The sequence below is a fragment of the Gymnoscopelus braueri genome (assembly GCF_963280865.1).
Source record: "Gymnoscopelus braueri genome assembly, chromosome: 14".
Classification (NCBI taxonomy): Eukaryota; Metazoa; Chordata; class Actinopteri; order Myctophiformes; family Myctophidae; genus Gymnoscopelus; species Gymnoscopelus braueri.
In genome coordinates this window covers 3,515,414-3,542,094 of record NC_137619.1, presented here as the reverse complement: position 1 = coordinate 3,542,094, position 26,681 = coordinate 3,515,414, and the positions used below count along the sequence as shown (strand labels likewise).

The 26,681-nt window shown below is 42.3% G+C and overlaps 1 protein-coding gene across 1 annotated transcript in view; it reads left to right on the top strand.

The window, feature by feature from the left end:
- ercc6 (excision repair cross-complementation group 6) overlaps positions 1-26,419 on the top strand; it is a 64,687-nt gene extending 38,268 nt beyond the window's left edge. The window contains exons 12-24 of the mRNA XM_080449301.1: positions 1-14; positions 7,465-7,581; positions 8,232-8,327; positions 11,859-12,077; positions 14,720-14,830; positions 16,168-16,287; positions 17,629-17,723; positions 18,121-18,266; positions 18,923-19,299; positions 20,930-21,197; positions 22,861-23,029; positions 25,125-25,203; positions 25,888-26,419. The exon at positions 1-14 is cut by the window's left edge and continues 163 nt beyond it. Of these exons, the coding sequence (XP_080305427.1) occupies positions 1-14; positions 7,465-7,581; positions 8,232-8,327; positions 11,859-12,077; positions 14,720-14,830; positions 16,168-16,287; positions 17,629-17,723; positions 18,121-18,266; positions 18,923-19,299; positions 20,930-21,197; positions 22,861-23,029; positions 25,125-25,203; positions 25,888-26,394 (2,318 nt within the window). The 3' untranslated portion in view covers positions 26,395-26,419. The remainder of the gene's footprint in view (positions 15-7,464; positions 7,582-8,231; positions 8,328-11,858; positions 12,078-14,719; positions 14,831-16,167; positions 16,288-17,628; positions 17,724-18,120; positions 18,267-18,922; positions 19,300-20,929; positions 21,198-22,860; positions 23,030-25,124; positions 25,204-25,887) is intronic.
- Positions 26,420-26,681: the final 262 nt, after the last annotated feature.

Genomic DNA, 26,681 nt, shown 5'->3' with positions numbered 1-26,681 from the left:
CCTCAGCTGTACAGGTACACCACACACACACACACACACACACAGACACACACACACACACACACACACACACACACACACACACACACACACACACACACACACACACACACACAGACACACACACACACACACACACACACACACACTCACACACACTCACACTCACACAGACACACACACACACACACACACACAGTCGCACGCACGCACGCACGCACGCACTCACTCACTCACTCACTCACTCACTCACTCACTCACTCACTCACTCACTCACTCACTCACACGACACACAATGTAGGAAGCTAGTTGCGTGCGTGCAGTGGTGGAAAGTAAGTACATGTACTCAAGTACTGTACTTAAGTACAATTTTGAGGTATTTGTACTTTACTGGAGTATATCCAATTTCCAATATTTTCACTTCTACTCCACTACATCTCAGAGGCAAATATTGTACTTTTACTCCACTACAATTATTTGAAAACTTTAGTTACTTTGTAGATTTTGATTATTATTACAAAAATACATTAACCACTTCAGCCTTATATACATTTCGGCCATTTGCAAATAGCAGATCTACAAGCTCACAATGCGTTGCGAGCTTGTAGATCTGCTATTTTCAAAGGATTTTTATGCATTTTGAAATGGGACATTCTGCATAATGAGTACTTTGACTTTTGGTACTTTAAGTACATTTTGATGCCAATACTTTTGTACTTTTATTTGTAACAGAGTACTTAAGAGAGAAACGTGTGCAGATAAAAACACCTGCACAAATCAGCGTTGTTCCACATGCATGACATCTGTTTGTGTTGTGAGTGACATCAGACCAGAGCTTTGTCAGCCTATATAAGCTGTTGCAGACGTCTAGAGATCGAGAGGAATGCTGAGAGATTATTCCATTAAGACAGAGACAGGGACACTGATACAGAGACGTAGACAGAGACACACAGAGACAAAGAAGAGACAGACGTGGACAGAGTGAGACACAAAGGAAGAAAAGAGAGAAATACAGATATAGAGATGCTGTGCTGGTCGGTGCCTCTGAAAAGAGGACCACAGACATACAGCTTCTATGGTTGTGCTGCTGGGCCAGTGGAGGACAAGGTGTATTCCTTTGGAGGGTTCAAAAGCAGGCTGACCTACAGCATGGATCAGATTGATGTTCACGTCTTCAACACAGTGACTTTGTGCTGGATGACGTTGCCCCCAGTGACAACTGGAAGAGGAGAATGTTCCCTTGATGTTCCCTCCATGCGCTACGGACACACAGCTGTACTGATAGAAGATATCATCTATATATGGGGAGGGATAGTGAATTGTGAGATAAAAGATGACAACAACTGGTTTACCATCACGGGAGACCGTGACAACGTTCTTTATGCATTTGATGTCGACGCCCACAGATGGTTCAAGCCAAAGATTTCTGGAACTGTTCCAGAGGCGAGGCACGGCCACTCAGCCTGTGTCTTGGAGAAGGTCATGTTTATCCATGGAGGATACATCCAGCTGACTGGATACTATAATGACATCTACAAGTTGGACACCACCACAATGATCTGGACTTTAATTAACACCAGAGGAACTCCAGTACCTGTTTCATCACTTCACTCTGCCACCATCATCGGGACAAAGATGTTGGTATTTGGGGGCAATGGGCATCAGGACAACAACATCAGAGTGTTTGACACAGAGACCAACTGTTGGCTGAGCACACCTTCTGCACAGCTTTTTCCAGAACAACGTAAGAGCCATGCAGCCTTTGTCTACAATGGAGAACTGTACATATATGGTGGACACAACTCTGGTCTGAGACGGGAGTTCAATGATCTGTGGACATTTAATCCCAAGACCTTCTGGAGGAAGGTTGAGCCCAAGGGGAAAGGCCCACATGTGGGTAACATGTGCTGTTGCATGGTGGGAGATCGTATCATCCTCTTTGGAACAGATCTCATCTTACATATCTTACATGTAGGTCCTAGTCTGAAGACGTTATGCAAGCTAGCAGTTATTCAGAACGGTCTGGAGCAGTCAGGACTCCCACACAACATCAGGTGGGAACTGGCAGCCATGACAACAGAATGACGAAAACGTAAAAGAAAGACAAGTGAATAGAATGAAAAAAATGAAGAATAATTGTTCCAGTGGATGTTGATGATCGTAGAGAAGACGACACCGAGTGACCTGGACTTCCTAGACTTAAGGCCTAGTTTTAAGAAGTCTAGAGCTTGGGAATCTGACTAAACATCAGGAACCGGCAGCCGTAAAAAAAAAAGCAAATGAAGGAGAAAAAAACTGAAAAAAACAGACCAGAACAGTGATTCTAAACCTGTGGGCTGGGAGGATATTGCAAGTGGGCCCCCAAATAATTAACAAATTACTACGATTCTGATAATATAACATCTTATCTTATCTTATCTTACTATAATTGACAAAAGCTCCGAAAGTTCGTCCGGGATTCGCAAGCACAGGATCACTCCACATGCCTCCAAGACCCGCCACAGACTGTTGATCAGAGCTCTGGCTATGATTTAGGCATCTTACCCCACCTCCATCAGTGATCAGACTCTCGGCTTGATTGATTCTCTGATTTGCCTATCAGACCCTCAGCCTGATCTGGCAGGTTGCCATAGCAACCAGATACAGGAAGTCTGACCTCTTTGTCACATGACCGAGGTTGGGAGGTTGGGACTAGAGGTTAGGGCCGCAAAGCAAAGCGGGGAGAGAGGAGAGGAGCCGAGAGGAGAGGAGAGGAGAGGCCAGAGGGGCCGGACTTTGCATGACGTGTGTGCAGAGTGACTAGGCCAGCAAAGGTCGCCGTCCTGAGGAGGAAATTGACTATTTAGAAGCGATGACAGTCGAAATGTTTTGGGACGATGATGAGTTTGGGACTCTGTCTGGGCCAACCTCGGATCGGGCCTAGATATTATAATTAAAACAAAAACATAGGATCTTTTTCTTTATAACCTTGAAAAATGACTTTGCATTGTGATAGTGATCAATAGTAACATAAAATATACTGTGTGTTCCAAGCCACAACACAATCATTAAGTGATCATTAACTCATTCAGTGCCAGTATTATTTCTGGTTGTGTTGTCCCAGTGCCAGAGCCAAAAATACATTGTAAAAAAAAAAAGTGCTTAGGAAGCGAGATGCAGCCTTTTTCAGTAAGATGTTAAACAAGAAGTGAATGGAGCAGCAAATCTTCAAATCATGATATCTTGGGTTCTGAATTATTTTAATTTTTTTTAAGATATATATTTTTTTCATGACGTCAGCGACGTCATTGGCAGCCTGGGCTTATAAAAACGTGACGTCGGTGACGTCAATGGCACTGAATGAGTTAACAGAGTACGTACTATACTTACAGTATCGATACCTTTACTTAAGTAAAGAATATGAGTACTTTTCCCACCACTGCATGAGTGATCGTTTACATCGCATGTAGTACAAACATGAACAGGGACACGCGGGCACACACACACACACTTAATTTCTGTCACTCTGTCTGATAATGAAGAGGTAGTTTGATGCGAGAGAGAAAGAGAGAGAGAGAGAAACAGTGGGAGGATAATGTAGATGCATGCAGAGCAGAGGGCATGTGGCACATCCCTAGTGTCAGAGAGAGAGAGAGAGAGAGAGGGTATAAAGTGGAGAAGCCGGTGAGCCTAGATGGTAGCCCTGTGTCATTAGTGTCCAGTCGTTAATAACCCCACTGACTGTATGGATTTAATTATTTAAGATGGCTATTGATGCTTCTTCCGCTGTCGATAATAAAAACCTTTACTAATTATTGATGTTATTAAATGGTCGGGGAGGGCTAAAGCTCCGGCTGCCTCGTCCTCCTCCTCTTCCTCCAGAAAAAAACTCAGCAGCGAACGCGCAGCAGCCTCATCCTCATCCGCTGCTCGTCTGTATGTGTACAGTTACAGTACTGGACTGTAACATTAGCCCAGCTATCAACTCGCAGGAGATCTTTATTTTATTTTTTTCGATAAATCTTGACCAAATGTTTTTTTTTTTACTTTATGATTTTTATCCCACGATTTTGTAACCCATATTTTTTCACCCAGTGCCAATTGCCTATGTAATCCTGGGCGCTACTCTCCCTCTGCCAGCCTAGGGAGAGCCCAAGCTGAAGCTCATGCCTCCTTCAATGCATGAGGAGCCAGCAGGCCGCTTCTTATCACCCGACAGGGGGGGGAGTTTCCCTGGTTAGACGTAGCGCGTGGAAGGAACACGTTATTCCAACCAGTTCCTTTCCCCTCCATCAGGCGCCCTGGCTGACCTAATCTTGACCAAATGTTGACAAATCGTCTCTTATGGAGGTCCCCGGCAGTGTTGATTTTGATCAACAAATTTTGATATAGTTTTAGTCATATTTTAGTCACTTGAAATGTTTATTTTTTGTCTAGTTTTAGTCGACTAAATATCATAAGATTAAAACAAATATTTTGGTAGTGCCCTGATGGCGTCGTAATGGCTGATTTTACACTTGGTTGCATGCTGAAAATAGCCGATCTACAAGCTCACAACGCGTCGCGCTGCGACGCGTTGTGAGCTTGTAGATCGGCTATTTTCAAAGCGCAGCACCCGAGCGCAACCGAACATAAAATGACATCCCCGACATTTAAGTCTAGTTTTTATTTGTTGACGAAATTGTCAATATATTTCTGTCTTAGTTTTAGTCATCATAGCTTAGTTTTTATTTAGTTTTTATTTAGTTTTCGTCAGTGTAAAAAGGTAGTCGACCAACATTTTTCGTCATAGTTTTAGTCGACTAAATCAACACTGATCACCGGCATCAAATCTTTTCAAATAGGGGTCTGTGGCCCAAATACATCAATTCTGGGGGTCCTTGACTTGAAATGTTTTTTTTACAACCACAGCTGTAGAACAACCTGTGTAAGTGTGTGTTGTGGGGCGGGCGGGGGGGTTTGGACATGGCTGTGGGATCCATTACCGAGGCGCGCGCGTGCGTGTGCGTGCGTGCGTGCGTGCGTGCGTGCGTGTGTGTGTGTGTGTGAGAGAGTGTGTGTGTGTGAGTGTATCCCCACGTGAATCCACCCAGCAGCTTAACCGTAGAGGTCCTCCTTCCTTTGTGCTGGAGGCCCCACAACCTCCAGTTGAGTGTTAGTGTTAGTGTCCCCTCCAGGGTTGTCTTTGATCCCCCCCCCTCCTCTCTCTGCACCCATCCCCAAGCCATTTAATGTTTAACCCAGTCAATCCGGGAAAGTATACCGTGTCATTTTTAGATTTTTAAGTTTTAACCAATTATTTTATACTTTGGGCTATTCAAAAAATAGCAGATCTACAAGCTCATATACGAGCTCGAGCTTGTAGATCTGCTGTTTTTGAAAAATCTTGAAAATGTGTGCAAATCTTTAAACATATATTTTTAAAGCAAACCGTTGTAACTGTCAAATGTCTTACTTTTTCTGAAAAAAACATCGTTGCTATATCAGTGGTTCTCAAACTTTTTCTTGTCAAGGACCCCCCAAAATGATGCATGTTTTTGCCCGCTGATCCCCATCAAAATATGTTGTTCCAGGGACCCCCCAGAAGCAAAGATTTGAGTAAAAAAAAAATCCAAAAAAATAAATGTATTCAAAGATTTACACAAATCTTCAAGATTTTTCAAAAATAGCAGATCTACAAGCTCGTAGCGCGGCACTCGGTGCCGCGCTACGAGCTTGTAGATCTGCTATTTTTGAATAGCCCAAAGTAATAAAATAATGGTTTAAGTGGTTACACACAGATATGCGTTCCCGGTTTAAATGCGTTAAAATGTCTAACTGGCCTTTTAGCCCCCGACTCTGGATAAGACATAGCAGGACATGTTACTACAGGGACAAGCCCGCTGTAAGCGGCGTAACGGGCCGAGCATGTGGAGAGAGAAGCCCCGCCGTGTGTCAGATGGAACGGGGGCCCACAGAGTACTGATGATGAAAGGGGAGAGGGAGGGCTCCGGCCGGCCCTCCCAAGGGGCCCCCCGCACGCAGCACTACCGATCAATGTTTAATGGCTCGTTCTGCTGAGAGGTGGATAGAAGGAGGAGGAGGCAGCTCATGATGATGAGAGGAAGTGAGAGGGGGGGCTAAACGACAAGCGTTGCCCCCCCCCCCAGTACAACACGGGGAGACACTGACAGGTGTGACGGCCGAAACGGGATCTGCAGGTCCCCGGAAAGTCTTGAAATGTCTTAAATCTAGGGGTGTGCCGATACACTAATTTCACCAAACGATACGATACGATATTTGGCTCACAACTTCGATACGATTTCGATACGATACGATACGCACTTTTTTTATTATGAAAAATATATGGGGGAGAAAAAAAGCAAATGCAAACAAATAATTCTGTTTTTGCATTATTCAGATATGCAAACTTGTAGCTTTTCAGCTACAATAGCCGTTTTGAATCCAAATAGGGCAATAGTGACACCTGACCCGAAAAAACAACAACATGTTGTCACCCTTTTCACCTCGGGGCTGTTTGCATGCCTGATTATTATTATTGTAAAAAAAATAAAAAAATTGAAATCGTCACGAAAACGTATCGCGATATATCGCTGGACGATATATCGGCACACCCCTACTTAAATCGTGTTTTTATTATTTGCAGGCCTTAACCGCCTTATTTCAAAAATTGCAAAAAAATACCAGCTCACAAAGCATTGCGATGCGACTCGAGGCTATTTCAGAAAAGTTTTGAAAGTGCATGAAAATGTTTTTCTATAATGTTATGCCCAAAATTAGGTATGATAGGGTTAAAGTGGTTAAGAAGGTCTTGTATTTAAATCTTAAATTTGTGAATTAAAAATAAAACTTTATTTACCAGCACATCTGCAGTGGTTGAAGTGGTTGAAAGCCTAAACGGGCTTTCCGTCTTTTTCCGGCTCAGCAGTAGGGCTGTCAACTTTCCTCAGAAATTATATCCGAATATTGGTCTTAAAAATTGGCAGATATTTTTTTGACAGAAACAATACAAAAAACAATGTATCAAGTGCTCGGATCCAATAAAACATATATTTTGTTTGTTTTTATAACTTGATACATTGTTTTTTTGTATTGTCCCTTATTGTTTTTTGTATTTTTTTGTATTTTTTTGTATTTCTTTTATATTCGAATATTAATTTTCATATTAAAATATACATATTTTCCCCATATTCGAGGAATATTCGAATATTAATTCACCAGCCCTACTCAGCAGTAGAAAGTTCGGCGTTCGCACAGGTTTCGATCCCCATGTTAGGACATGAATTGTAGTGATTGCTGCTTGAAGCGCAGTCTTAAGAGAACCGGTTTTCTTGATGCGCTGAATCCCTAGTTTGAATCCCTAGTTTGAATCCCTAGTTTTTGCTCAAACATCACCCTGACCGTGTACTGCTGTTATTCAGGTCTTGTCTTGCTACTGTGTGTGTAGACACACGGATAGTACATTTAATTGTGGTTTCTCACCAGGTCCAAACGGCGTACAAGTGCGCCTGCGTGCTGAGGGACACCATCAACCCCTACCTGCTCAGGCGGATGAAAGCCGACGTCAAGGACAGCCTCAACTTGCCTGACAAAAACGAGCAGGTATTAGTCTCACCCCACAAGACCCCGTCTGACCACGTTTCTGTCCTCCCCCACTATCGAACAGCCTCCGTTTGCTTGTGTCTCTCTTTAACTGGGGAGGTATTTACTTGATTGGACGTGACTGTGTGTGTGTCACATTCTAAAGAGACGTTGATGAATGTGGCGACGCCCTCGTCAAGGTGACGCCGGCTAATAAAGTCCCCGGCAAAGTAAAAGAATCAGGTATTCATTAAGGTGACTCTCTGGTCTCTGGTCTGTCCTCGCGGTTGACGCTCGGCTGACTTCCCCCACAGTCCAGTTCAGCTCATTAAGTCGCTCCCTCAGGACAGGAGGGGGGGGGGGGCGCTCCTAAAAACACAACACTACACCTAATTCTCTCTCTCTCTCTCTCTCTCTCTCTCTCTCTCTCTCTCTCTCTCTCTCTCTGCACACCCACCCACTTCATCAAGGGGCTTTAAAGAAGATGTTTGCTGCTCATTAAACAGTCTTTGCACCTTTTTCGTGTGTGTGTGTGTGTGTGTGTGTGTGTGTGTGTGTGTGTGTGTGTGTGTGTGTGTGTGTGTGTGTGTGTGTGTGTGTGTGTGTGTGTGTGTGTGTGTGTGTGTGTGTGTGTGTGTGTGTGTGTGTGTGTGTGTGTGTTCTCTGTGCAGGTTCTGTTTTGTAAACTAACAGAGGACCAGAGGCAGGTGTATCAGACCTTCTTGGATTCCAAAGAGGTCTACCAGATACTGAACGGAGACATGATGGTAAACCATGACGTCTTTCTTTCCTTTAACACAGTAACATGCAGTGTGTGTTAATTGAAATTGAACAATGAACCTGTAAAAGCACTCGTTCATATTGTGGGGTCCGCACCCCCGGGGGGGATTGGGGGGGGCAGCTAAATGACTTATAGTTAGGGAACCAAATCGATCCCTTGCCCATTTTGGTTACGTTTGTACACTCTCAGAGTTAACTCATTCAGTGCCAATGAAATAAAAAAATAATTGCGAACTGTGCCAGCAATTTTTCTATTTTCTTATACCTTTTTCAAGTATTCACAGAATATTTATCTCCAGTATAATGGATCCCCTGATGGGTGCTAATCACTGAGGGTTGCACTGTGTGGTTTCACAAATGTCAACGAGGTCATTGGACCTTGTTGACATTAATTGTCTGCCTTTTGAAAACAACATAATAATATTGAAAAATATATAGTAAAAAGTAAAAAAAAAAAGTGCTCAGGAGCCGAGATACAGCCTTTTTCAGTAATAAGTTAAACAAGAAGTGAATGGAGCAGCAAATCTTCAAATCATCATACCTTGGGTTCTGAATGCTCTTTTTTTTTACATTTTCTTTCAAAAACACGTCAAACACGTCATTGGCACGTTGCGCCATTGCGGTAAAACATGTGAAACACGTTAATGGCACTCAATGAGTTAACCACTTGAACCCTCAGCAACTCTATTCTGGGGGGAACGTTCGCCCCAAAATAGCCGATCTACAAGCTCACAACGCAACGGGTTGTGAGCTTGTAGATCTGCTATTTTTGGAAGTTGTACTGAATTTGCAGCTCAACAAAAGCGAATTCATCCTAGTGTATGATGGAGGACAATTTCACGACAACTTAAAATCTCTGCAATTCAATTATTGTGAGCGTTTTTAATCACGATAAACGATAATAACGATTATCGTCCCCATCCCTATGCCAGAGATTACAAATCTTATCAAATGGGGGGTCCGTGGCCTTAATGCATGTCAAACTGGAGATCCTTGAAATAAAAAAAAAGGTAGAGAACCAATGTTATAAGGGTCTTCTTGTTGTAAAGAAGCTCTTGTTTGACCAGTGCCTTATATCAAGGATGGGGGGGGTAGGGGGGGAAACTTGTGGTCAGATGAAGATTTCCAGGAACTAGACATGCCTTATTCATTATTTAACCCCACTAACTCTCTCTCTCTCTCTCTCTCTCTCTATCGCCTGTTCTCTCTCCTCTCTCACTCACGGGGGCTCATTTGCTCCGTTCCATAACTCCAGCGTTCTTCTCACACCTTCACTGTGATCACACCTTGAAGTGGCATCATTAGATTAGTATTTTTTTGTAGTTTTAATGAGTGGGTCTTAATGTTATTATGCCGCTAATAGGAGGCCTGCGTCCACTATTCTTTATGACGACCTCTTTAACTCATTAAGACCGGGAACGCATCATGTGTCGCTTTTCAGATTTCTTTGGGCTATTCAAAAATAGCAGATCTACAAGCTCATAGCGTGGCACCGCGCTATGAGCTTGTAGATCTGCTATTTTTTGAAAAATCATGAAAATGTGTGCAAATCTTTGAATAAATATTTTTAAAGGGATTTTTCTTTATTCAAATCTTTGCTTTTTGCTTCCTATTACAAAATATTTTGAGATGGGGGTCCGCGGCCAAATACATATCATTCTGGGGGTCCTTGACATGAAAAAGTTTGAGAACCACTGATATAGAAACATACGTTTTTCAAAAACATTTAGGATTTAGAAGACATTTGTAGAATCCCCCAGAAGCAAAGATTTGATTTACAAATGTTTGCTTTAAAAATATATATATTCAAAGATTTGCACAAACTTTAAAAAAAAAAAATCAGATCTACAAGCTCGTAGCGCGGCACTTGATGCCTAGCTGTGAGCTTGTATATCTGCCACTTTTGAATATCCCAAAGAAATGTAAAAATGACACACGGACTCGTTCCCAGTCTTAAAGAGTTAAGGGGCTTTTGTAAGGTCGGTCTTTTCACATTAGTCCAGGTTCCACCCTGGAGAGACTTCTCTCATAGCAGACATTCATCACCACTGACCCAAATGGACATGGTCAGCGAGCCCAGGGTGACCACAGCAGGATTATACACACACACACACACACACACACACACACACACACACACTCTCAGCGGTCACTCTCAGTCCATTAACCACCATTACTAATGCAGTGGCCATTGGGCCTTCATCAGAGACGCAACACACGGCATGTCTATTATCTGTAAATAAATTATGTAAACTCATTCCTACGGACTTAAAGTAAATGCAATTATTTGTTTAAAGGCGCAACGCCATAACACACACGTTAAGTTCCGTATCACTTCATGTCACCTGACCGGTCACAGTGTTGAGGCTGTTGGTGCACATTGGTCAGTTTTGAGAGGTCATACGATTAGGGTGTGAGACTGTCCATTCTATCATTCTATCAATTTACTTTTTCGAATAATCGAGAAGCATTTTATTTATTTATCAACAAATCAACGATATTAACTAATATATTTTTTATGATCGACTAAATCGATTTGTCTGATTAACCCCTTAAGCCCCCTTAACTCATTCAGTGCCAAGTAAATAAATGAATAATTGCCAATAGTGCCTATTCTCACCAAAAACACAGAGAAAAACAAGAAGGCACAGAAAAATGTATTTTTCTAAATCCTTTAACATTAGATGGGACGGGGCTGGGTCTGTTGTGATCACATTATTTCCGGGTCTACTGTTCTCCAGAAGTCATAGGATCACTCATAGGTTGGCGAAAAGCGTCATCTAGCGTGAACACTGAAAACACGGTTTGGACTGTGGCACTCTTTGCTTTGGAAAAAATGGACGTGTTGCACGTCAATGGCACTGAATGAGTTAACACATCGAGTGCCATAAACGGTCCGGACCGTTTTTGAGGATCCAAACGAGAAGTGCCGAAAACGGTCCGGACCGTTTTTGACCCAATTCTATTTTTATACATGTGGGCCACGTGGGGCGCTAAAACGAAACTTTGACATCACCCAAGGAGTTTCTGAGAAGAAGAGGCTGGATGTGGCTCCATGTCAAAAATCCTTCCGGTCGGCGTTTTCAATGTTATCTCCTTGATTAAAAGCTTAATATCTCCATTCCTTTTTAACATGGTGGAAACGAGCCGTTTTCGATCGGCGATCACGCTGCAATGGAGGGTCGCGTTGGAAATATTATTGTTCCAGGCGTTAGTCGGGACCCTCCGCCGTCTCGCACGCACGCTTTGTTTACATGCACTTCCGCGTCGGGGCTTCTACAGCACGAAACGTATAACGCAAGTGGATGGAAGAAATGCAGGCACTCAACGTATAATATTTTAATAAACCTCTGGCACCCAATGTGTTAATTTGGGCAGAAATAGCTATTTTTACTATAAAACAAAACAATTATTTCATTATCGTTAATTGTTTATAATCGATTAAACAGATTAGTTTGATCAACTGTTTGCAGCCCCTCCATATAATAGAAAATTAAAATGTAGTGTTGGTGTTTCAGGTGTTCTCAGGTTTGATAGCGCTGCGTAAGATCTGCAACCATCCGGACCTGTTCTCGGGCGGCCCGCGCATCCTGAAGGGTATTCCTGATGACCAGCTGACCGAGGAGGAGCACTTTGGGTTCTGGAAACGCTCCGGGAAGCTGATGGTGGTGGAGTCCCTGCTACGCCTCTGGTTCAAACAAGGACAACGAGTTCTGCTCTTCACTCAGTCCAGACAGGTTGGAGATTAATTAGGGCTGCGACTGTTCTTCCTAGAAAGTATTCTATTGGTTATCTTTTTCCATTAATCATTAAGACCGGGAATGCATCTTGTGTCATTTTAACATTTCTTTGGCTATTCAAAAATAGCAGCTATAGCTACGAGCTTGTAGATCTGCTATTTTTGAAAAATCTTGAAAGTTGCTGCAAATCTTTGAATATATATATATATATATATATATATATATATATATATATATATATATATAGACAATGTCCGCTTTAAGATATATATATATTCAAATATTTGCACACATTTTGCCACGCTATGAGCTTGTAGATCTGCTATTTTTGAATAGCGAGAGAAATCTCAAAATGACACAGATGTGTTTCTGGTCTTAATGGTTTAATCCATCAAAGACCTGAGGCTACAAATGCCTTTTAAATCAGTGGTTCTCAAACCTTACCGTGCCAAGGACCCCCAAAATGATATGTATTTGGCCAAGGACCTTTATACTTTGTTCTATAATGATGTGTGGAAATGGACGATCTATAAGCTCACAACGTGTCTCTTCACGATGCATTATGAGCTTGTAGATATTATTTTTTTAATAATCATTTAAATTGAGTTTTCAGATTAACTGTTGCACCTCTGATAAACACATGATATGCCATGATATACACACAGCCCAAATACAATCAACCCATCGCTTCTCCAAATGATCAGCCGTTGTAAAGGTTGTTAATGTGTGTTTGTGTGTTTACATGTGTGTTTACATGTGTGTTTGTGTGTTTACATGTGTGTTTGTGTGTTTACATGTGTGTTTACATGTGTGTTTGTGTGTTTACATGTGTGTTTGTGTGTTTACATGTGTGTTTACATGTGTGTTTGTGTGTTTACATGTGTGTTTACATGTGTGTTTGTGTGTTTACATGTGTGTTTACATGTGTGTTTGTGTGTTTACATGTGTGTTTACATGTGTGTTTGTGTGTTTACATGTGTGTTTACATGTGTGTTTGTGTGTTTACATGTGTGTTTGTATTGATCACACTCGTTCTGGTGGGGTTGTCGTCACCAGTGTGTGTTTTCTATCTCTCTATTGTATTATTGTCTACCAAGAACGCACAAGTGTGCCTCTAAAACTATTATGTCATTTGTGTGTGTGTGTGTGTGTGTGTGTGTGTGTGTGTGTGTGTGTGTGTGTGTGTGTGTGTGTGTGTGTGTGTGTGTGTGTGTGTGTGTGTGTGTGTGTGTGTGTGTGTGTGTGTGTGTGTGTGTGTGTGTGTGTGTGTGTGTGTGTGTGTGTGTGTGTGTGGAGCCCCAGCTGTTGCTAGTCAATACCAATGAGATTATACCTCAGAGGGAACCTGAGACCATCCCTGTCGGTATCTCTGTCCATGTAATATTAATCTGCTCTAATCCTGTTAGACTTAATCCAAATCTCAGCCCGTGTATCTCTCTCTCTTTCTCCATATCCCGCGCTTCCGCCTCTCTCTCTCTCTCTCTCATTTTCTCTCGCCGAAAATAGGCAATCTACAAGCTACTACTTTTAGATCGCCTATCTTCGGCACGCGACAGCAGTGTTGATTTTGACAGCAAATTTTGATTCAGTTTTAGTCATAGTCTTTTGAATAAAATTCCATTTAGTTTTAGTCATATTTTAGTCATTCTGAAATGTTTTACTGTTAGTCTAGTTTTAGTCGACTAAATATCATAAGATTATAGTCGACTAAATCTACAGTTGATTTAGTCGACTAAAATGTATGTTGGCGGTGCCTTGATGGCGTCTTAAAGGCTGATTTTACACTTGGTTGCATGCTGAAAATAGCAGATCTACAAGCTCACAACGTGTCGCAGCGCGACAACAACGGAGCGCAACCAAACATAAAATGACTTGTCTTTTAGTTCTACTGGATCTCTTCTCCACTAGTCACTCTCCAACATTTTTGTCATTTTTTATTTGTTGACGAAATTGTCAATATATTTAGTCTTAGTTTTAGTCATTACATTCATTTCTTTGGCTATTCAAAAATAGCAGATATACAAGCTCATAGTGCCGCGCTATGAGCTTGTAGATCTGCTATTTTTAGAAAAATCGTGAAAATGTGTGCAAATCTTTGAATATCTTTTTTTTCTGTTGCGAACATTTTTAACTATTACAACTTCTGGGGGGTCCCTGGAACAAAATATTTTGAGATGGGGGTCCGCGGCCAAATTTCATATAATTTTGGGGGGTCCTTGACGTGAAAAAGTTTGAGAACCACTGATTATAGCAAAAAAAAAAAAAAAACTAGGATTTAGAAAACATTTGTAGAATCCCCCCAGAAGCAAAGATTTGAGTTACAAATGTGCGCTTTGAAAAATATATATATTCAAAGATTTGCTAAAATATTTTTTTTCAGATTTTTCAAAAATAGCAGATATACAAGCGCTATGAGGTTGTATATCTGCTATTTTTGAATAGCCAAATAAATCTTAAAATGACAGTCATCATTAGTCATCATTTATTTAGTTTTCGTCACTGAAAAAAGCTAGTCGACCAACATTTTTTCGTCATAGTTTTAGTCGACGAAATCAACACAGCACTGAGTATAAACCACGCTTTACTTTTCTCTCTCGTCTCTCATCTCTCTCAACGACTCCTCTGTGGTTCTCACACAGATGTTAGAGATCCTGGAGGTGTTCGTGAGGCAGAACCAGTACTCCTTCCTGAAGATGGACGGCACCACTGCCATAGCGTCTCGCCAGCCCCTCATCGCCCGCTACAACGAGGTAAAGGATTAGCCGCCCTCCTCTAATGGCTCCTAATGTTTCCCCGGGAAACCCCCACCCCCCCCCCCCCCGCCCCTCCTCCCCTCCTCCCCGAGGGGGAACACTTTAGAAAACGTGGCAAATCCTCTGGCGTGCTGCTCACCCCCCCCCCCCCCCCCCGAGGGTGAGAACACTTAACCGACGACAATCTGTTGTTCACTCTTTGTTATAACCTCATTGTCTCTCTCTACTAGTCTAGTGCCATGAACTACAACTACCTATGCCAGGGGTCTTCAACATTTTCAGGCCAAGGACCCCCTAGCTGAGAGAGAGATGGAGCAGGGACCCCCTCTATATTGTATAAAATTGTGTTTCAGATTCAACTTTTTTTTTTTCAAGTTTGTGATACGTTGTTTTTCCTACTCTGTATTTGTGTAATGATGATTTTGAACTGTTTGGTGCTATTTTATGTGTTTATGAATTGAATACAAGGACTATCGTGATATATCGTTGGTGAAATTTCATGCAATATATCGTGATATCGCAATATATCGATATTTTCAGATATCGTGATATATCGTTGGTGAAATTTCTTGCAATATATATTGAATATCGTGATATCGCAATATATCGAATATCGTCGAATATCGTGATATATATTGTTATCGTGGGCCTAATATTGTGATATATATCGTATCGTGAGGTACCCATATCGTCCCACCCCTACTATACATCTTTGCCAAAAATAGCCGATCTACAAGCTCACAACGCCTCGCAGCGCGAGGCGTTGTGAGCTTGTAGATCTGCTATTTTTGGCTAAAGTTCTCCTCAGAAAAGGGATGCTCACAAAGATTTGGCGGACCCCCCTGTAGTAACTCTGAGGACCCCCTGTTGAAGACCCCTGACCTATGTTATAATGAATCTGAATCGACTTTGTCACGTCACTCCGTTTCAGGTGTAAAAAGAGAGGAAGAGAATAAATACTTCTTCTCTTGTTGTGCAAGCTCTCAACACATCGCAGTTACAGGTAGAGATAGAATAGATAAAGAGAAGAGAGAGGGAAGGAACACAGAACAAGATTAAGTAACAGGAAGGCACCGTTGAATCAGAGTCCCAATAAAGAAATCCTCCTTCTCATAGAGGAGGTGTAGGTGTAGTGCTATTTTTAAATGCTGTTTATTTATTTATTTTTTATTATTTATGGAAAATAGGAGGAAAGTAATTGCCGTTGTGCAGAAACCTCCTATCTCCATATTTCAAATTGAAAAAGAAAATGAAATTTAACTGTTTTGGACATATGACGTTTCCACCCGACAGCGCCGATGAGATAAACAAGCTGTTGTTTTTGTCCCTCACAGGACAAGTCCATCTTCGTCTTCCTGTTGACCACCAGGGTCGGGGGTCTGGGCGTCAACCTCACTGGAGCCAACAGAGTCATCATATACGACCCTGACTGGAACCCCAGCACTGACACACAGGTACCACACACACACACACACACACACACACACACACACACACACACACACACACACACACACACACACACACACACACACACACACACACACACACACACACACACACACACACACACACACACACACACACGTATGTATTAGATGTGCAATCTTTACTAAATGATTTAATTGATTATAAAAAAGAAAGATCCTTTTCAATAAAATACTAGATTTTGGATTATTATTTTACTTTAAATTGTATTCATTTATTCATTTTTAAACCCGTTTTTGAACAACACCATTGCACAACAAAGTTTGAGATAGGGGTTATGTGGTTAATCAGAATGATAGATTGTGTCAATTATTATATATTTTTTATCTATTTGATTTGTTCTGTATAAATTATAAAATCTGAATCTGCAGAACCTCCCATTACAACGTGTAGAGTTGTTGTTATCAGGAATGAGAACAAAGCAGCACCACTGGAAGAGGAGGTGCTGAAGGAGAGTAAACGGGCCGACATCCGGTCTCTAGACAGGGGATTGGGCGGTGCCTCCAGAGGCAAATGTATTTATTTATTTTTGCCGATGGGTTCCCAGATTGAGTCATAATCACTAAGAAAATAGTTGATAGTTGCAACCCTTAAATTCACCGCCAAAGTTTTTTCATAATAAAATCACCCACTGCCAGGGTTTTAATAATCTTTTTATAGAAACAATGTGAATTATTTTACCGTTTATTTTTTAACATTGAAGTGAATGGATTTTATTTTTTTATTTTTTTTCGTTAGGCTTAGGGTTATAAATTTATACTCAAAAATTAGAGGAACTTTTTAGGAATTCAAAAACAGAATAAAAAGAAATAATTAAAAGGGAAGAATTCTCCCCTTTGGCGGTAAAGACCATTGACTGAAAAGGGGAGAATTCTCCCCTTTGGCGGTGAGTGTGTTAAGGCCATTGCAGACAGGGTGCGGAAAAAGCGGACAATATCATTTTTTAAATGAACACATGGTTCTCAATGACCTCATGCACACCCCGTGCGGCGATGCGATGCGGTGATGCGTTTTTTTTCTCCAATCGAACCCAGTTCGATTCGTGCGTCTTTTCGCATGCGGTAAAAACTGATTGACTAATCGCACCCTGTGTGCAGATTAGTCAAAGGCCTTTAGTTGTATTGTAGTGACTGGCCCTCACAATTATCCTGATTCAATACAAACCCACACAATGGTTCAAACATCATTATCAGGGAAATGTTGTATTTTTGTCTGAAGTGATGAATATGACTTAATGTGTCTTACTACAGTATTTTCCTTACCAAGATGTGATCTAATGTCTTGTTGTTGTTGTTGTTGTTATTTAGGCTCGAGAGCGCGCCTGGAGGATCGGTCAGACCCAGAATGTGACCATCTACAGACTGTTGACTGCAGGGACCATTGAAGAGAAGATATACCACAGGTCAGTCAACGCTGTAACATCCTGAGTGTTCATTTAACTGTGGGAGTGTTTACAAATGGAACCAAATGGACCCGTAAGGCTCTCTCTACCTCACACCTGACATTTAAACATGAAGTGACCTGTTGGAAGAGCGGTGGAAGTTTGGTCTCTCTAGCGCTGAGACCCGGGTTCAAATTCCAGGTAGGATGTATAACATACGGATTGCAGGTTTAACCGTCACTCGCTTGACTTTAGAGATGTCCCTTTTTTTCTCAAAAAGACATGTTGGTGTCTTGGTGCACAGAAGCAGTAATAGGGCAGTTGTGCTTGTGGTTGAATAATATCACTCTTCAATATCCTGGTATCCAGATCAGGGACCGCCTAGTACTGAGGAATAATTAAACGATTTATCTTTCAGGCAAATCTTCAAGCAGTTCCTGACCAACCGGGTGCTGAAGGACCCCAAGCAGAGGCGTTTCTTCAAGTCCAACGACATGTATGAGCTCTTCACTCTGGTCAGTCCAGACGGAGCAGAGGGAACAGAGACCAGCGCTATATTCGCAGGTCAGACCATTTGTTTAGTTTCTCTTGTATGACCGTCTGACCTTTTAGTCCTGTTTGCTTTGAGACAAATGGGACTCAAATGCATGTTATGTTAAGGAACTTATTTTAACACATTGACTGCCATGGACATATTATTACGTCATCATGGTGTTTTTTAGTGATTACGCTAGAGGGCGCTCTTTGCCAACCAATGAATGATGCCTTGACTTCCAGAGAAGGATCCACCCGGAAATGACGTCAACTAAAATATTCTCACCCAGTCCTCTACAATGTTATTAGATTTATAAAAATACCTTTATTTCGGATTTATTTTCCCAGATTGCGTTTTTGTTGAAAAGGAGCTATATTCAACTGCTGATAACTACAGAACGGACGATAGCGGTTACAATGTTTTTTTTCCGGTGGAAAAAGAGACTTGTCCTTCCACCGAGACATTGTTTGTTTACATCCGGGTTGAAAAAACATTAGTCTAGACTTAGTCGACTAAATATCAAAATGTTAGTCTTTTAGTCTTAGTAGTAAATTAACACTGCAACTAGACAATCTAGTCGTGTAGGACTAAAAAAATCAGCCTCTTCAGTGAAATACTGCTGTTTGATAAATCATTTTAAAGAAATGCCTACTTAACATGCTTTTATTGTTTGATGTGACCGTAGGTATAGGATCAGAGGTTACGGTGCCAAAGAAACCAGAGAGGCCAAGGTCACAACATCATAGATCCAGCAACCACGCGCGGAAACACTCCTCAGCGAAACCGAACCGTGCTTCTCCTCCAGAGGACAGACCCTCCTCAACCAATCACATTCCCGCGCCAGGAGGCGAGGACACTGCCTCGCACGGCGGCGGCGCGATCTCTCAGGATAAACCAAACGGGCTGACAGATACAGACAGTCCAAACGGTGCAGCTACCAAAGGGCCAAATAATATTCCATCAAACGCTTCACAGCATTCAGGAGAGAAACGCAGAGACTCAGACGGAACCGGCAACAAACGAACAAGCAAACACTGTGAATCGTCATCATCCAACCCGCCCGTAAGGCTGTTACCAATACACATTTAACTTAACGATTAATTGTCACTCAAATAATTGCGATTAAATGATTTAATTGTGTGTTTGACCGTTGAACATTTGGAGCACATGAATACAAATCATTTCTGTTTGCCTTTTATGCTTCGTAATCAAAAATTGCACAGGGCAGCTATGACAAATAACTTGAATATATAAAAAGAAATTATTGACATTTAACTCTCTCAGTGCCAACCAAGCCCCGAGTTATCCCGAGTTTTTTCTGAATACCCTCAGTGCCAGAACGAGAAATCCTGAGTTAAAAAAAAAAAAAAAAAATTCATTGGCACTGAGAGAGTTAATAATTTTATACATAAAAAGAAAATAGCAGATCTACAAGCTTACAAACGCGTTGTAAGCTTGTAGATCTGCTTTTTTTTTAACACATTCGGTGCCAGAATTTTATAATAACAGATTACGTTCGGTGCCAGAAATCTCACCGTTGAGCTGCGCGGCGCTGTTTAAGCTGTAGACTCCAAGACGAGCATTCCATGTGAAACAGAGCATGCGTGCATTTTGCACGATGGTCCTGGCCAACGCCTGGAACGATAACATCTCTCACGCGGGTCACAATGGCGCAGCGATCGCGCGTAAAACATGAGTCGTTTTCCCCAGCGGAAAAAGTTTCGGAGTTATAGGGGTTTTAGAGAAGGAGATAGAACGGAAGCGGATGGGGAGCCATGTTTTTTGGCACAGTGATCTATAAGGCCCTTCCTTCTCACAATCACTGTGGGTGATTCCAGAGCTGCTCCAGCCCCTCCCGTGTGGACAAAAACAGAAAAAAACAAGAGAGACTGAAAACACGGTTCAGACCGTGTTCGGCACCGAAGCGCTACTCTATGAAAACACGGTGCAGACCGTGTTTGGCACCCGATATGTTAACTCTCTCAGTGCCACGCCCCGAGATATCCCGAGTTTTTCCCGAGTACCCTCCGTGCCAGCACGAGAAATCCCGAGTTTTTACTTTTGACTGTGGTCGCGCTATTCTGTTTATTTTTCATGATCACTTTCGCTTCCTGACTCCTTCAGACTCATTGGGTTCCGGTTTCATGACGCAGATTCCGTTTCCGGTTCTCATTTTTTTCCCGCGGTCATTTTTGGCCAGAATAGGGAAAGTCACGGTTTTTCACACGGTATAAAAAACGAACGGAGAGGTCCACGTCTACTCTCTTTGGTCTGGGTGACGATCAGTCATCGTAGTCGTGTATCACATCGTAATTTAGCCCGATCAACGATTGTCGAAAATCTCAACATCCGGTTATGACCGGATGTGACGTGAGCCTGTTTGGGAGGGGGCGAGTGAGCCAGCGAGGTCATCAATGTGTCGATTTGTTGCTCTCTACTGGTAGAACTGTATTATGGGTTTAAAAACCCAATCAGATCATTTATTTGAATGAAAAATTACAAAATTACAAAATAAAAAAAAACGCAAATTTCTGGCACTGGGGGAGTACTTTATGAAAATACTCTTGGCACTGAGAGAGTTAATATTTGAAAATGTGTGAATGTGCTTTTTTTTTCTCCAACAATTATGCATAAATAAATTGCGATTATCTCAAATAATTGTGATTCGACGATTCTGTAATAATTTTGCCAGGCCTACCCGGAGTACCCGCACAGAGACAGTCCTCAGAAGCACAGAGAGAAGAGGAAGCACTGCGGCGACCAAACCGACGCCCCCCCCGCCGCCGCAACGACACACAAGAAGAGGAAGCACAAGAGATCCTCAGGGGACGCTCGCTGTGAGGGTCAGCGGATCTCTCACCTGGTGAAGAGGAAGACGTACAACAAGGAGGCCGAAGACGACGATCGAGACCAGAAGCAGAACGACGATTACGTCTTAGCCAAGCTCTTCAAGAAATCCGGTACGTTTGTGTGTGTGGGGCTTCTTGCGTGAAGGAAACTGTAATCGATTATTTTATTTTTCATCACTGTGCTGCTATACGTGTTGTGAGCTTGTAGATACGGTTGAAAGAAAGACATTTTAAATAAAAATATGTTTTGTTTTGTTTTGGATTTTTTAACACATTGGGTGCCCGAATTTTATAATAACAGATTACGTTCTGTGCCAGAAATCTCACCGCTGAGATTTCTGGAGAAGAAAAAAGAAGTCGCCTGCCCTAAATGTAATTCCTGGGAACGCCACTGTCCTGGCTAAAGCCTGGAACAGCATTGCGGAGCGATCGCGCATCGAGAATGACTCGTTTTGCCCACTGTAAAAAGTTAAGGAGATACAGAGGTTTTTAGCCAGGAGATAGAATGGAAGCGGATGGGAGACAGATTTTTTGGCACGGTGATCCATCATCCCTTACTTCTTAAGAGTGTTCATGGGTGATTCCAGGGCTGCGCTAGCCCCCCCCTTGTGGAAAAAGACGAAAAAAAGAAAAAGGTAAAAAAAAACGTATATTAAAATTTTGGGGGCTTTTTGGCACTCTACGGGTGTATTTGCAAAACGGTATATTTACGGTTTTGCCACCCAATGTTTTTTGCAGTAGACTGCCAGAGATTTTTCAATGAAAAAACAAAAGTACTTTTTTTTTTAACGCAGATCTGCGTCTTTGGCAGCCAATGTGTTAATATGTATTCTTAGGATCTTTTAGAAAATTCAAAATGTTTTTGGGGTATTAACACATTCCATGCCAGAGTTTAATCTCATAATGTACTCACCAGTGCCAGCGTTTTATTGTTGTTTTTTAGTTTTTTTCATGTCGCCACAGACCTCGCTAAATAAGTTAAAAGTGCGCGTTCATTTGGTTCTAAACACACAGCGGATCTGTGAGAAACGGCCAGCGAAAACAGTTTCCAAATCCGTGCCGCCATCTTGAAGCTACAGCCGATCAACGGTAAACAGTGATCAGCGAGGAGAAAAACAACAACCGAGAAAATCGAGTTTTAAACAGGATCCCAGACAGGAAGCGGATACGATCGAAAAAAACGGAACCCGAATAATTCCGTTTCCGACCGGAAACCGGAAACGGAAATGGATCAAAAAAATTCGGAAAGTGCACCTGGGGCAATATCAATGGGAATCGGCGGTTCGCGTAGATCTACGCGACTGGCACGCTGCGGCTTTAAATAGGTTCGCGTAGATCTACGCGACTGGCACGCTGCGGCTTTAAATAGGTTCGCGTAGATCTACGCGACTGGCACGCTGCGGCTTTAAATAGGTTGGCGTAGATCTACGCGACTGGCACGCTGCGGCTTTAAATAGGTTCGCGTAGATCTACGCGACTGGCACGCTGCGGCTTTAAATAGGTTCGCGTAGATCTACGCGACTGGCACGCTGCGGCTTTAAATAGGTTGGCGTAGATCTACGCGACTGGCACGCTGCGGCTTTAAATAGGTTCGCGTAGATCTACGCGACTGGCACGCTGCGGCTTTAAATAGGTTGGCGTAGATCTACGCGACTGGCATGCAATGTGTTAATTTGTTAAAAAAACGTTTTTTTTTAATGACATGCACAAAATAAGGAACTCCAGGTTAAAAGTGGTTAAACTCTTTGTTATGTTCTCTCTTGCTGTGGTTCAGGGATCCACAGTGTGATGCAACATGACACCATCATGGAGTCGTCCAGCGCTGACTACGTCCTGGTGGAGGCGGAGGCCAATAGAGTCGCTAAAGAGGCCCTCAGGGTGCTCAAGGTGTCACGGCAAAAGTGCCGGCTTCCTTACAACAGGCCTCCTCCACCACCTGCTAGGTACACACACACACACACACACACACACACACACACACACACACACACACACACATACATACATACACACACACGGTTTAGGGTTTTTTACCACATGAACCCTAGTGAACCCTATTCCATGCCATAATAGGCAAACGTTTGGATAAAATAGGCAAACAAGCAACTAAAATAGCAGATCTACAAGTGCAACTTGTAGATCGACTATCTCTGACAAAGAGACAGGGGTGATGCAACTTTGATGATGGAGAGGGCCACTATATTTCCACACTCATTCCAGAGGGACACATTGCATATACTGTGGGGCCATTCTCATTCATGTCACACAAAAGCAGCAAAAATAGCAGATCTACAAGCTCAAGACGTGTCGCGTATCTGCTATTTTTGCTATTTTTAAGTTTTCTGATTTCTTTTTTGCTATTTTTTTATTGGAATCCTGAAAAGTCATTATTTTATTTTATTTCAAATGCATTTAGTTATACTTATGTAACGTTATGAACTTACATACAAATACATTGGACATAAAAAAAGACAGTAGAATTTTGATACTAGTAATTAAGCTACTACTAATATAATAGTAATAATTAAAGCGGGTCATGTTTGGAATCATAACAGCTGAAATCAATAATATATCAGTATTTCGATATTAACCTGCGGGCCGCATTAAGTGAAGGTTGGGGGCCGCATGTGGCCCCCGGGCCGCCAGTTGCTCACGTATGGTTTAAATGGTTGAATATCTAAACAGTTAAGATATGAAAGCAGAAACGTTAGGCAAGGGACAATTTTGTGTCTGAAGTGTTTCTGATTTCCATTTGTACTTCGTTTGTAGTCCGAGTAGAATTGAGCAATCACGATTTAGCAGGCTTTGGTGACATGAGGTTAGCGTCTGAACAGTCTGCGTGGAGAGCAGAAATATGATCAACCCTGAAATACCATCTCCACTCCAAACCTAAACCCAAAGTCTGAGGATTTACAGCAGATATCTGTTTTAACCCATTAACTCTCTCAGTGCCACGCCCCGACATATCCCGAGTTTTTCCCGAGTACCCTCAGTGCCAGCACGAGAAATCCCGAGTTTTTACTTTTGACTGTGGTCGCGCTATTCTGTGTATTTTTCATGATCACTTTCGCTTCCTGACTACATCAGACTCACCCGGAGCCGGATGTAAAAAAAAAAAAATCATTTCCGGGTCACGTTGTTTTTCTCCGGTGATTTTCGGCCAGAATAGGGAAAGTCACGGTTTTTCACACGTTATAAAAAACAAACGGAGAGGTCCACGTCTACTCTCTTTGGTCTGGGTGACGATCAGTCATCGTAGTCGTGTATCACATCGTAATTTAGCGCGATCAACGATTGTAAAAAATGTCAACATCCGGTTCTGACCGGATATGACGTGAGCCTGTTTGGGAGGGGGCGAGTGAGCCAGCGAGATCATCAATGTGTCGATTTGTTGCTCTCTACTGGTAGAACTGTATTATGGGTTTAAAACCCCAATCAGATCATTTATTTGAATGAAAAATTACAAAATTTAAAAATTAAAAAAAACGCAAATTCCTGGCAGTTTGGGAGTACTTTATGAAAATACTCTTGGCACTGAAAGAGTTAAGACCAGGAACGCATCTGTGCCTTTTTTTTATTTTTTTTGGCAAAAAAAAACGTGAAAATGTATATTTTTAAAACGAACATTTTAAACTAAAATCTTTGCTTCTGGGGGATTCTACAAATGTCTTCTAAATCCTGAGAGTTTTCAGAAAATTTCGGTTACTTTAATATTCAGTGGTGCTCAAACCTTTTTCATGTCAAGGACCCCCAAAATGATATGTATTTGGCCGCAGACCCCCATCTTAAAATATGATGTTCGCAATGCGTCGCGATGTGACACATTGTGAGCTTGTAGATCTGCTATTTTTCTAAAGATTTTGAGAACTTGAAATGGGACATTCTGCATAATGAGTACTTTAACTTTTTCTACCTTAAGTACATTTTGATGCCAATACTTTTGTACTTTTTATTCGAGTACATTTTGAATTCCGGTACTTTTACTTGTAAAATGTGAGTACTTTTTTCCCACCACTGACGTTTGACTCTCTCTTGCAGGAAGCGGTTTGGCCTGAAGAAGAACCCTCTCCTCTCCGCCCCTCCTGCTACGGCTGCCCCGGCCCCAGACAAGTGCAAGGTAACGCTAATTAAGTTCAAATTAAAGAGCTACTTCACATCATGGTGGAGGTTATCAGAGCTCTTCTGGTGTTCGTGTTAAAGGGTCTACACCATGAAAATCACTTTTTTCTATTTTTTTTGTATTTTTTGGGGTCCCCAGTGTCTCTTGTACCCCAAAAAATGTTTTTTTTTTTAATTCAGTCATTCCTTCTCATTTCATGGATTTCCAGAAATGTTTATGAGGTCACAAACATTATTGATGGCAAACCCAATGTTAAATGAAAAGTGCCCGAATCGCTCCGAAACTTTTTCTACCCCCCCTAAGTGGGGGTCTACGAACAAATACTTCGGGCTCTGATTTTGGCTCCGCCCCCCGGAAGTGGGTGAAACAGGCACCTCAAACACTTGGTGGAATTGTTCAAAAATTTTCAAAGTGTTTTTTTTTCGATTTTGTATTTTTCTTAGATGCTTCTTTTTATGCAGAATTTTTCCTTTTTTTATTTTTTTTTTTATATTTTTTTAAAATATTTTTTTTTATTAACAGACACAATTGACTTGGGATGAGTATATCTGAGTGATGATTTAGGCTCAAACCTTTTGAAAAAGGTTTGAGGGACATACACCATATGATATAAAAAAAAAAAAAAAAAAAAAAAAATTCATGGTGTAGCTCCTTTAAATCATCTCAATCTTCTCTCTCCAGGACGCCGCCGTCATAAAGAAGTCCGTCTCCAAGAAGCCCTCGGGGGGCTCGGCGCCGCCGGCGGCTCACTTCAGCGGGGGAGGGGCCGAGAACGGCGGCCGGGAGTCGTTCATCTCCGCCACGCTCACCTCCTCCTCCCTGCTGGCCAAGATGAAAGCGCGCAGCGACCTGGCCACGCCCACTTCCTCCAACCAAGAGGAGGAAACGGCGGCGGCGGCAGAGGGCGGGGAGGAGGAAGGGGGTGGAGCCAGAGGAGGCGGCTCCGCCCCTACGGCGCCGCCCTCCTCCACCGAGCACGACGAGCTGCTGGCGGACCTGCGTAACTTCGTGGCGTTCCAGGCCAGCGTGGACGGCCAGGCCACCACGCAGGAGGTGCTGGGCTACTTCACGCCCCGCCTGAGCCAGGAGCAGACGCCCGTGTTCAGGGAGCTGCTCCGCAGCATCTGTGACTTCCACCGAGGAGCCGGACAGGAGGGCACCTGGAGACTGAAGCAGGGCTACCGCTGAGTTTAACCCCCATTCAATCTGTGATTTTTTTAGATTTCTTTGGGCTATTCAAAAATAGCAGATATACAAGCTCATAGCGCGGCACTCTGCCGCGCTATGAGCTTGTATATCTGCTATTTTTGAATAGCCAAAGAAATTTAAAGTGACACACATGCGTTCCAGGTCTTAACACATTCCATGCCAGAGTTTAATCTCATAATGTACTCACCAGTGCCAGCGTTTTATTGTTGTTTTTTATGTCGCCACAGACCTCGCTAAATAAGTTAAAAGTGCGCGTTCATTTGGTT